This window comes from Eptatretus burgeri, chromosome 18, assembly GCF_056783735.1.
Source record: "Eptatretus burgeri isolate ZD-2024b chromosome 18, Ebu_testis_v1, whole genome shotgun sequence".
Classification (NCBI taxonomy): Eukaryota; Metazoa; Chordata; class Myxini; order Myxiniformes; family Myxinidae; genus Eptatretus; species Eptatretus burgeri.
Genome location: NC_140978.1, coordinates 9,038,744 through 9,051,210, shown reverse-complemented (window position 1 = coordinate 9,051,210; position 12,467 = coordinate 9,038,744). Strand labels below are relative to the sequence as shown.

General features: G+C 44.5%; 1 protein-coding gene across 7 annotated transcripts in view; it reads left to right on the top strand.

Moving 5' to 3' along the window:
- LOC147008552 (circadian locomoter output cycles protein kaput-like) overlaps positions 1 to 12,467 on the top strand; it is a 126,422-nt gene that overhangs the window by 45,962 nt on the left and 67,993 nt on the right. For 6 of the 7 annotated variants that reach the window (XM_085863972.1, XM_085863971.1, XM_085863969.1 and 3 more), the window contains 2 exons: positions 10,044 to 10,156; positions 12,137 to 12,219. In XM_085863972.1, coding sequence (XP_085720098.1) covers positions 10,044 to 10,156; positions 12,137 to 12,219 — 196 coding nt within the window. The remainder of the gene's footprint in view (positions 1 to 10,043; positions 10,157 to 12,136; positions 12,220 to 12,467) is intronic. The other variant, XM_085863974.1, reaches the window with a different exon arrangement.

The window sequence follows — 12,467 nt, the reverse complement described above, 5'->3', positions numbered from 1 at the left end:
ATTCCATCAAACATCTGTTAAGATGATGAAGCTGAGGACTAGACTTCTTAATTATGCCATGTTGGACACATTTAGATTTGCACTGATTGAGTGTCATTAATCAGTGAAGTGGTGTGTGTGTGTGTGCTCTCAGGAGAACAATGTAAAGTCCACATATGTATATCTGTCCATGGTACATTTATCACTTGAGTCACAATCTCGAGTAAATCGGATATGGTGACTAAACTTGCTGGGATTGTAAAAATTGAGGTACGTAGTATTATCTCCTATATCAGAAGGGCTAGGGCATATCAATAATGTTGCAGTATTGATCGCGTTTGCCCAAAGGGCCACCCACCCCCCGCCCCCCCACCCCCCCACCTCATGAAGCCACCTTTTTCTGGAATTGAATCACATGTATACTGGAAGAATATCAAAATACGACACAGTGATCGTTGGTTTATTGTGTATTTGTGCAACAGAAATTTTGATACTTTGGTGTCAAATTTTCATAAGAGAATTACTGAGAATGCTTCTCTCCACATTATTTAGATTCCATGTACACATTCTGAATATTACCCCACCCATAGCAACTCGAATCTATATGTAGTATAATCCATTCTCATTCCATCCATGTACATCATGTCAAAATTGAGCGACTAGTTAGGAAAATAGTCGTTTAAATCAACCCACCTCTCAACCTTGTTCTCATATTGGTGTGAAAACTTGATTTGACCCCCACTATACAAAATGGCCTGAAGAAAAAAACGTATACCACAATTCGAAGTGACACCTACCGTAGAAATGCTCCAGAGAGGTTGGTGTAACAGAATATGCAAACAAACATTGTACGTGGTGTGGGTTGAGAAAGACCTTTTTCCCCTGGGTCTTGCTCCTGGCCTATTAATATAAAGGGATTCATTGTTTACGCACCATATGGATGGGAATAAAATGTGAATTTGAAATGGAGTTCAGGTTTTTTTTTGAAAGCAATGATTGTATAGCATGTAATAATAATATGTTCACTTACAAGGAACTTAAAAACAGGATGAGGCCATTAGGCCCATTAAATCCAAACAACCATGTTGGCAATACCATATATAGTGGCCAACATATGGTTGTTTGTCCATGCTCTATCCATTTCAATGCTGAGCATCAAGCAAGGAAGCAGCAAACACATTTTTAAAGGCTCGAGTATGACTCAAGTGGGGGTTCAAACGACCAACCTCACAGGCTCAGAACCAACACTCTCACCATTACACCACAGAGTCTGGTTGTATGTATGTGATAATTAAAAAAACTACATTTTACGACATACTCAATGGGTTTTTTTTAACCCTCGCTGTCCTATGTACTTAAGAGACATACATTCTACTACATTCTTAATGGACATACCCACGTTTTACCACGTACTCAATAGATGTACACGCATTGCAGTACATACTTAATAGACATACTCACATCGTACTACAGTACATACTTACATCTTGCTGAGGAGAAGGTGGAGCTTGGACTGCGCATGTGTGTTTGCCTGAAATTGCTCCTGACCGAGGCCCTCTTGCTTAGATTACACTGAACAACAAAATGTTTTACTGGAGATGTGTAAAGTGATTTAGACTAATTTGGGTACGCTGATTTCAAAAATCATAACCGTTTTGCTGTATCACGTCAGGATTTTCAGTAACAGAAATATTCCCATTGCCTAGAAGTCAGGATTTCAATGAAATTTACAAAAATTCATTTATTCATTTATTTCATCATGAATGCTTCAAAATTATAGAAATTACAGAAAAACTCCACTAGAATGTAATTAAAAATGCTTTAGGCATTTGGCTTTGCGTTTGTGCTGCTCTGGATAAGACAAGGATATCTTGTTGTTAGGTTCAAGTAGATTCCACTGCTGCAGCCTTGATCCAAGCAGCTCTGCCTTCGCCTTTGACAGCGAGAGATCTCTTACAAGATCATTTAAGTCTCCCTGGTTCAGAAGGTGTGATTCTTGAGTGTCGGGTTCAAAAGGTTCATCATCACCATCCTCTTCACCACTGCTTACAGCTATGTTCTGATCAGCTGGAGGTGTTGGAACGGGGTTCTCGTCATCATGAGGCACAGGTTTACGAGCAGAGACGCAGTCAGCGTACTTGATGTGACCTTTAGTCTTCTTGTTGAAGCCGGCGATGCTTGTGCAGCAGAAATAACAATCATCATGATGATTCTGCGGCTCACGCCATATCATGGGCACCGCAAATGGCATGCTCACGCGCTTGCCCACCAACCACTGAGTCAAGGTTGTGTGACAGCTTGTGCAGCAGATGTGTGGTGCCCAGCTCTGTTCTTGGTCCCCCACCTTACACCCGAAGTAGTGAAAGTAGGTGGCCTTCATTTTCACTGCTGTAGATATACTTCGCTGTTGATCTTTTTTGGTATACCGACCACAGACATAACAGAAGTTGTCAGGATGATTGGTACAGGAACGCCTACTCATCTTTATCTGAAAGAAAGAAATATAACACAAGTTAACAACAATTGTACGAAATAGACATGTTAAAGACATATGTAAATTTCATTGAAATCCTGACTTCTAGGCAATGGGAATATTTCTGTTCCTGAAAATCCTGACGTGATACAGCAAAACGGTTATGATTTTTGAAATCAGCGTACCCAAATTAGTCTTAATCACTTTACACATCTCCAGTAAAAAAAAATTTTTGAAATTTGTTGTTCAGTGTTAGCGGAGCAGAGCTTTCCGTGCCCTCGTGCTGAGGAAAAGGAAAAGGGTGGAGCTTGCATTAAACAAGCAAACAAAATTCTGTTTAGGTACGGTATATATATATATATATATATATATATATATATATATATATATATATATATATATATATTGTTGCGAATTCGCGCCCGCCGGCGTGCGATCGGCCGCTCGGCTCGAATGGCGGCCGCCTCGCCCACCGGAACTGACAATTCTGTCGTGACCCTCTCGGAACAACGCCGGGAGCTAGTCACGGGTGGGGGTTTAACCCCACCACGACCGTGCCAATTGCCCACCCGCGCAGGATAGGGTTGCTCGCCAAATTTGATCTACCAAAGTACCTGCGCGGATGGTCGACCGGGCGATCGTACCTCGCCGCAGGCTGACTCTGGACATGAACCGCCTAAGCGCTCCGTTCCGTGCTACAGTGATAACCGAGCGGTGTTATCGTCGGCCTCGACGGTTCCGATTAATTATCAGGCGTATTAAGCCCACTACGAACCCTTTACGTGAAGCAGGATGGAGAGTCAATAAAGAAAAGACGAAGTGAAACGGGAAAACGGTTCACACAATGCACATTTATTACGCAACACATGGAAAGCACACATATACAGCCAAACAGTCAGAATGCACCTATATCAGTAAAACAAAAGAAACAATGACGCAGAGTTACTGCCGACTACGCGCACACACGACAACACTTACACAGTTCTACTTTACAAGACACGGCGCCGACACACATTTACTCAAAAGCAAAGGAAAGAAGCCACCCTCATAGACAAGGGGGCAGACGGGCCTGTAGGCCAATATGTGCGCGGGACCTGAAGGAGCGGCCAGGTCCACGAGACCGGTTGGGTCCTACCCGCGTCCTCGTGGTGCGTTGGCAGACGAGCCGCAGACGTGGCTGCGTGGTTGTGCCCCGACTCTGTGCTCCTTCGCGGGTTTCGTTGGCACGACGTTTGGAGTGGGGTGGGAACGGGGCCCCCTTGTTGCACTATCTCAGCGCGGGGGAAAAGGGGGAATTGTTGATGCTCTGGGGGAGGGAGAATGGCTGGCTGGCTTGGGTCCCACGACGAGTGATCTCCCGCTGCGACCTCGTCGCCCACCGCAGTCCTTCTCGCCTCGGACCCGAGCTCCTTGGCCTCTTGCCACAACTCTCCTCAGCCGACTGCAGAACCCAACTCGACGCCTTCGCCTCCCGACTCCACTCTCTGCCACACTCCGCCGCTGCCACACTCTGCTCTTCTAAACTGACTCTGCCACGATTCGCCTTGCGCTCAGCATTTTATAGGCCGGCAGGAGAACCCATATGCAAATTTCCGGATCAGGATGAGCTCGGGGGCGGAGCCACGCTTGCTCATTGGACAGAGGAAAAGTGGGCGTGAACCTCCCCTGATCCTAGAATTTGCATATTTCGATTTCACACGGACGCCCTGGAGGCGGGGCCAAGCCGCTCCGCGCTTGCTAATTGGACGTATCAGAAGTGGGCGTGTAGCATTCTTGATCCAAATTCTCCCTCGGAAAGGCCGCTATTTTCACTCGCGGCTCGGTGCGTTTCGCTTGAACAAGCCTAAGACAGCCCGATGCTCAGTGTTCACAGGTGGTGCAGGAATGGCCGTAGAAGGAGAGAGGTGAGGGTGGTGGAGGGTTTATCGGTGGTGGTTTGATGGTTATGGCCCTTGATTCAAAACAAAGATAGAACAGAAAAACGCCAAACTCAAAGCGTCGCAGCCCGAATGAATCACATTTATTCCCTCTAAACAACGGGTTTGGGGCTAACTACACATGTACTTAGAGTTATCTCACCTACGGGACCTGAAAGGTGGTTTGCGAATTTCCACAGCCATAACAATATATACATATACAGTGGGGAGAACAAGTATTTGATACACTGCCGATTTTGCAGGTTTTCCCACTTCCAAAGCACATAGAGGTCTGTAATTTTTATCATCGGTACACTTCAACTGTGAAAGATGGAATTTAAAACAAAAATCCTGAAAATCACATTGTATGATTTTAAAATAATTAATTTGCATTTTATTGCATGAAATAAGTATTTGATCACCGACCAACCAGAAAGAACTCCGGCTCTCAGAGACCTGTTAGTTTTGTCTTTAAGTAGCCTTCCCATTCTCCACTCATTACCTGTATTAACTGCACCTGTTTGAACTCGTTATCAGCATAAAAGACAGCTGTCCACACTCAATCAATCAGACTCCAACCTCTCCACAGTGGGCAAGACCAGAGAACTGTCGAAGGACATCAGGGACAAAATTGTAGACTTGCACAAGGCTGGGATGGGCTACAGGACAATAGGCAAGCAGGTTGGTGAGACGGCAACAACTGTTGGCGCAATTATTAGAAAATGAAAGAAGTTCAAGATAACAGTCAATGTCCCTTGGTCTGGGGCTCCATGCAACATCTCACCTCGTGGAGCCTTAATGATCATTACATGAGAAAGGTGAGGGATCAGCCCAGAACTACACGGCAGGAACTGGTCAATGACCTGAAGAGAGCTGGGACCACAGTAATAAAATAAACCATCAGTAACACACTACGCCGTCATGGATTAAAATCCTGCAGCGCACGCAAGGTCCCTCTGCTCAAGCCAGCGCATGTCCAGACCTGTCTGAAGTTTGCCAATGACCATCTGGATGATCCAGAGGAGGAATGGGAGAAGGTCATGTCGTCTGATGAGACCAAAATAGAGCTTTTTGGTTTAAACTCCACTCGCCATGTTTGGAGGAAGAAGAAGGATGAGTACATCCCCAAGAACACCATCCCAACCATGAAGCATGGAGGTGGAAACATCATAATTTGGGGATGCTTTTCTGCAAAGGGGACAGGACGACTGCACCGTATTGAGGGGAGGATGGATGGGGCCATGTATCACGAGATCTTGGCCAACAACCTCCTTCCCTCAACAAGAGCATTGAAGATGGGGCGTGGCTGGGTCTTCCAGCATGACAACGACCCGAAACACAGCCAGGGCAACTAAGGAGTGGCTCCGTAAGAAGCATCTCAAGGTCCTGGAGTGGCCTCGCCATTCTCCAGACCTGAACCCAATGGAAAATCTTTGGAGGGAGCTGAAAGTCTGTGTTGCCCAGCGACAGCCCCGAAACCTGAAGGATCTGGAGAAGATCTGTATGGAGGAGTGGGCCAAAATCCCTGCTGCAGTCTGTGCAAACCTGGTTAAGAACTACAGGAAACGTCTGATCTCTGTAATTGCAAACAAAGGTTTCTGTACCAAATATTAAGTTCTGTTTTTCTGATATATCAAATACTTATTTCATGCAATAAAATGCAAATTAATTATTTAAAAATCATACTATGTGATTTTCAAGATTTTTATTTTGGATTCCGTCTTTCACAGTTGAAGTGTACCTACGATAAAAATTACAGACCTCTACGTGCTTTGTAAGTGGGAAAACCTGCAAAATCGGCAGTGTATCAAATACTTGTTCTCCCCACTGTATATACATACACATATATTGTTACGGTTCTAGGAACCGTACGCATACAACATACAGGTGTCCCAAGTCAGTTATGCCATTAAGTATATGTGTAGACAGAACCCCTCCTTGTGTGTCGTGGGAAATCGAAGGAGTGCGTTGCGATGTTGTTTTAGTTTGGGTAATAAATCTTTATATCCCATCCTCCATTGCAACCCACGGTACCCGAGCGCTTGCAGCCTTCGGTTCGCTGGCAACAACGTACGACGGTCCACCTGTTGTCTCTGGTGGCTCGTTTTTCCAAGACTGAATCTTTCCTGTCACAGTTCCTATTCGGCTTCTTCAAACGCTCCAACTCATTGTGGACGAGTCCACATGCGTGGAGTGGACGGGCCTCGCCGGTGCCTGGCCAAGGCCCCGCCCAGAAGGGGCGGACCCATGGAGGCCCTGTCCAATCAGGGTGGACGATGGCGTCGGCTTCCCAAGGCTCCTCCCCGCTGAGGGAGGTCTATAAACCACTACACCATCCTCAGTCTTGAGTTCTTTGGGGGTCGTTCGTTCTGTGCTTGGAGGCTGGAGTTGGTTGGAAAACGAAGGGGTTCCCGCTGCCTGGTTCTGCTCACGTCCCATTCCGACGGCCCAACTACTGGTCCCGGCCCACTCGAGCTCCTCCACGGACCCGAACTCCACACAGGGGACTGTGGACCTGACTGCACGACCATTGGCAGGTGCCACACCATGGAGCATTCCTTTCCCCGAGACTCAAGTACTCGAGAGAACTGCAACCTCAGCCCACCTCCCTCCCTCGCTGCAAAAGTCCTTTGCCTTCAACTGGGTTTATTTTGTCCGAGTGTGTGTCTGAGTGTGGGCGCCAGTCTAATTAGGCGAAACTGTATCAGTGTCTTTGATCATTGTAAATCTTGCCTGGATAATTCCCACGCAAGTCTGCTCTGTGTCTGCTTTGTAAGTTGCTGTAAATTGTCGCACTACATCTTCTTTCTTTACCCGGCATAACACCCCAATAAACCTGTTTCTGTGCCACATAAATTTCCTCGTTTATTATAAATAAATTATTGTAGAAATGTTCCCAGTTTGTTTTCGTCTTTTCCTTCATTGGTCCAGCATGGTTCGGATCTGAGTTTTAGCCGGGTCTTTGTTCCCGTTAATCTGCTCATCCTAGCTGGCACGGCTTTGGCAGTTCCGCTCGACTGCACCCGAACCGGAGTTGGTAGTCGGTAGTTGGAACTATACCGCAGTCGGTAGAGTGACCCGGTTCGAGCAAGACGTGCCGAGGGCGTGGTTTCCCCGGTAGTCGAAATCGCGTGGTTAATTCGGTAAATCGGTTCTAGACAAATAGACCCTATGCTACATTGTTGAAATATTGGCGACCACGGTCGGTTAAACGATCCGCCAGCTCGCAGAGTTATCCGAGCGATGGCCTACAATTCCAGGGAGTTTGGTGGGAGACAACGCAAGCTTTCCCCACCTCGTGGTCATTCTCGCCACCGACCCCCGGCCCACAACAATATACAAGGTGTCCCCAAAAAAATACAACTTTTCATGTGCAAAGAGGATGGTCATAACATATATTTAAAAAAAAGATATATGGCTGGATAGAAAGCTGAAAGGTTGAAGTTTATTGTACCAATGTCAAAATTTCCACCAAAATTTAAATGTTGGGATAGAATCGTCGTTTTCTTTTAGACCACATGTTCGACGTAGGCTGCACATTGTCCGATCGCTGCCTGCAAACGCGTTGTCATGTTCTCCATCACTTTGGGAAACGTTTCCTGAGGAATGTTCTGGATTTTTCGGTGGATGTTTTCCTTCAGCTGATCAAGAGTCTGAGGCCTAGGGTTTCCATAGATCCTGTCCTTGAGATACCCCCACAAGAAGAAGTCTGGAGGAGTAAGGTCAGGGGAATATGGTGGCCACTCAACGTCTTTGTAGAGGGAGATAAAGCGGCCCTCAAAATGTTGGTTGAGAAAACGCCTTGTTTCGCTGGCTGTATGGGGCGGTGCCCCATCCTGCTGGAACCACTGGGTTCTCATCTGGATCAGGTTGTTTCTCCTACGGGCCTGAGTACGTAGCTCAGGCAGATAGAATTCCTGAATCATTTCGCGATAGTTCCTCTGGTTTACCGTGCAAGTGCGTCCCTGGTCATCTTCAAAGAAGTATGGACCAATTATCCCATACCAACCAACCGCCACCCACATGGTGACTTTGAGAACAGATCGAGGCACCAGTTCAGTTGATGCAATACCAGGATTTTCAGTTCCCCAGTACCGAAAGTTTTGCTTGTTTACCTCCCCGGACAAGTGAGCATGGCATTCGTCCGTCATGTGAAGTTTTTTGAGGAAGTCTGCATCTTCCTCCAACTTTCCTGAGAACCAATTTGCAAAGTCTAGTCGTTTGCGTTTCTGTTGATCAGTAAGCACCGTTTCCATTTGAATTCGGTATGGAAAGGCATGAATGTCTTGGCGAAGGATCCTCTGAACGGTGCTCTTATGAATGTTTGTCTCGGCAGAAAGTCGTCTAATCGATTTTTTTGGACTCTGAACGACCGCCTGTCTCACCATTTCCACATTTTCTTCACTACGACCTGTCCTCTTCCGACCACTGTGACCCTTGTGAAGGTCACAGATGGTTCCCACATTGGTAAACTTTGCGATGGTGCACTTTATTGTCCGAAAGTTTGGTGCATGGCGCAAGTAGATTCCGAAATGTCTCGAGTGAAGACGTTGCACCTGTATGACACTTTTCGTCTGGTGCCAAAGTTCAACAATTTTCGTCCGTTGTTGTACGGTCAGTCTTGGCATTTTTCTGGCGCTTGCTTGGTATCAAAATAAACTTCAGGGTCTCTGCAACAAGAAATGAAGCATTAGTGACAAAATTACTGTTTTTTTAGGATCAAACGAAGCATTTTAAAAGTTGTATATATTTTTGGGACACCCTATATATATATATATATATATATATATATATATATATATATATATATATATATATATATATATATATATATATATGTATATATGGGTCATGGTGGTTAAAGGGATCAAAATACTAAGAGCCAAATTTACGAAAGGTGTTTAAGAGTTACACATTTTAGAATTGCTCATCATGTGATGATCACCCGTTTATGTCCCTTTGTAAGTTGCTATTTAAACAGGTAATTAGCTGTGTATGTACAAAATGTTTTAACCACTGTTTAAGGGTGAGGCGCTCGCAAGACACTTGCTAAACGCTTTTCATAAATTCGGCCATACATGGTGGATAAAAGCATGCACAAACTTATTAGTGACATGTTTGGACCTCACACAATTTAAAATAGGCATTTACATGGACAAAATTTTTTTTTATTTGTTGTTATCCTGCTGCTTGTTAACAACAAAAACAATACTTTTGCAGTTCATGTTGTGTTTACGTATTTGGTTTTGTTTATTCATCATTGCATTGAAGATGATGGTGAGGGTTAATGCCCTTGAGAATTTTAATGCCTAATTTGGCATTTCCCTAGTTTGTATAATTCCATGAGGATGATATGTAGTGCTGAAAGTTCTACAACTCGATATTCACAATTAATCCAAGGCATGCTCATACGGTATTTCAACAAGGTGCAGAGATAAATAAAATACACTTGTATATTTTCTCATTCAAAAAATTGTGTTTTGTTGTGAAAAAGTTCATCTACTATCCTGTAACTGTTGGGAGTATGTATAGTTATGCTAATGGATGATAGGAGCTGTAAGTGTGGCATGGGGATAATATGTGAGACGTGCTGTAGCGTATTCTTGTTTTTAGGTTTTCCTGTTTAATTTTGTTATAAACTTTGAGAAAGGGCTGGTGCTGTTTGTGTTGTGCAGGGTCCTCTACAAGTGCAGGCCTTTCTTGGAAGAAAAAGGCACAACCATCGGAACATGGCCTTTCTGTCTGCCTCATCACGTCTGTACGACCCCTTATCCCTCACCTCGTTAAGGTCAACACATTTGCCAATCCACTCACTTGACTGTAAGGCAATCTATCAGACGTGTATCTTCACTGATCAGAATAGTTCGGAGTAGTCGGACTTTTCTATGACCTTGCAAGGATTTCCATGGATTTGCACAGTTACATCAATGACCCATCATCACTAATATTTCCAGACGAAAAAAGAAGGGAGGAGAACGGGGGACTTTGAGTAAATGTGTTTTATTGAAAGTCACCTCTACATATTGGCATAATGTTCTGCCTTTTTACTCATCATTTTATTTGCACTTGTTTGTGATTATGATGTGGCATTGGGTTTCAGAATGTGCAGTCACCCAAGACAGGAATACTATTGATATGGTATGATTAAAGTAGGCAGTAGAAGCATTTTATGCACTCGGCCTCGTGGCCTACTATATAATAGGAATGAGCCAAACACAAACATGCCAAACTTGGTTTGGCCTGGTGGAAAGTGTCCATTTTGGAAACTGTCAATGCCCACTTTTAACATTGCAATTGATAAGTATAGTAAAGGTGTTGAAAGCATAAAAAATTATTTCCCTTGACAAGATTGTGGCTCAGGGTGATGGAGGGTAAAAGGACAGTTTAGTGGCAGTGAAGTAGGTGGGGCAAGCAAGGAAATAAATAAACTGGAAAGGGAAGAGACAGAGGGGAGGGGAGGAAACACAGAAACCTGCAAGTTTCAGGGTCGGATTAATGTGGATCAAAAAATATTGTGGGTCAGGATGGTCGAAGACATGCAGGTGGTGGTGCACTGCCTGTTTCAAGCCGTAGAGGGAGTCGTGGGATAGAACAGGTCAGGTATGGGAGCATGCGCTGGAGCAGCTTGGGATAGAACATCTTGAGAAAAGTGGTTCCACAGACAGAAGAAATGAGTTGAGGTGTTTAATCAGCTTGGAATTTGGAAGTTTAATCAGGAGGGGTTATTGTTACACTGCCATACAACAGACAGGTAATATTACTGCTCTGTAGTTGCTCGGATATGATTTTTAACCCTTTTTGTAGATTGTAGTGGCGTTTTCTGATTGATATTTGAGCAAACAGAGGTGACGAGGGGGCGCCAAGGCAATGCTGAAGATTACAGACAGAGGGAGAGGCCAGAGCAGTGGAGCAGGACTTGAGAACGTTGGAACATTTCCTCTTTTTGCTCTGACAAAGGATAAAGTCTGAAACGTCAGCACTTTGTGATCTTTCACTGTACATGACTTTAACTACTTTATTGTCATGTTGAGATCATGTACGCTGGTGCCATCTGGATCTGTTGCCAATTCACGGTCAAGGCTGGATTGAACTTTCTCTTCCTTCTCGAGTGAGAAGGACACAATGTCCATTCGACAGTGGTCACTAGGGGGGTAACATGGGGACTGAGTGGAATGGGTTGCATCCACGAGATTTGAAGGCAAACACCGAGTGGAGACATTTTGCCTTGTCTCGGGCAGAGTCTACATTGATGCCATTCGTGTTTAGGGAAGGAAGGGATGGTTGGGGAGGATACACCAGAGATGGACTTTCCAAGGTTCCATTATGATGTTGAGGAAGGAGACTGATTGAAGAATTAGATCTTGAGACTTGCAAGATGATGTTTTCTGGCCTGCCTTGTGAACCTTACGGAATGACCTTGAGTTACCCGCAGTCAGGTTAGCTTTCCATGTTAAGAAAGCAAACTGCTTGACCAGAATTCGGATTCAGTGTACTTTGGCCAAGCGAATGATTTTGCTCTTCATTTGTTAATCTTTTGTGTATTGCAGTCGCAGCTTAACTTTGTTGGAGTCGCTAATGTAACTGTTGTTAGCAATGGAGGAAATGCTGTTGTTTTTATAAGCCTTTGTACTTAATTCAGGGTATAGTACGTTAAACTTCTCATCCATTGTTGTTTTGATTATTGTTCCTTCTATTGACGAGAAATTCAGGGGTCGATGGAGGATCTTAATCTTGCAGCGTTGAACAAACCATGTTTCTTTTCCAACAGGAAATCTCCATGCTTTCTGTAACAGGACAAAAATTCACTTCCAGGCACAGCTTGGACTGGAAATACCTGTTTTTGGAGCAAAGGTACTTCAATTTGAATGTTATCAAAGAAATGAATTTGTTGCTGATAAAATGACAGATTTTCTTTCTTAACTTTTCAGTGTTTAACATTCATGGAGCATCTTGGTACTCGTATTATTATAGGAAGGGCAAGGACTAGGAGATACATTGAGAGCTGTCTAAATATTGCAGATGCAGAGAGGGCAAAGGTGAGGGAAGGGGCGAGGAGATCGGAGAGAAAACGGAAGTGTCGGGAAAGATGTGAACGGGGA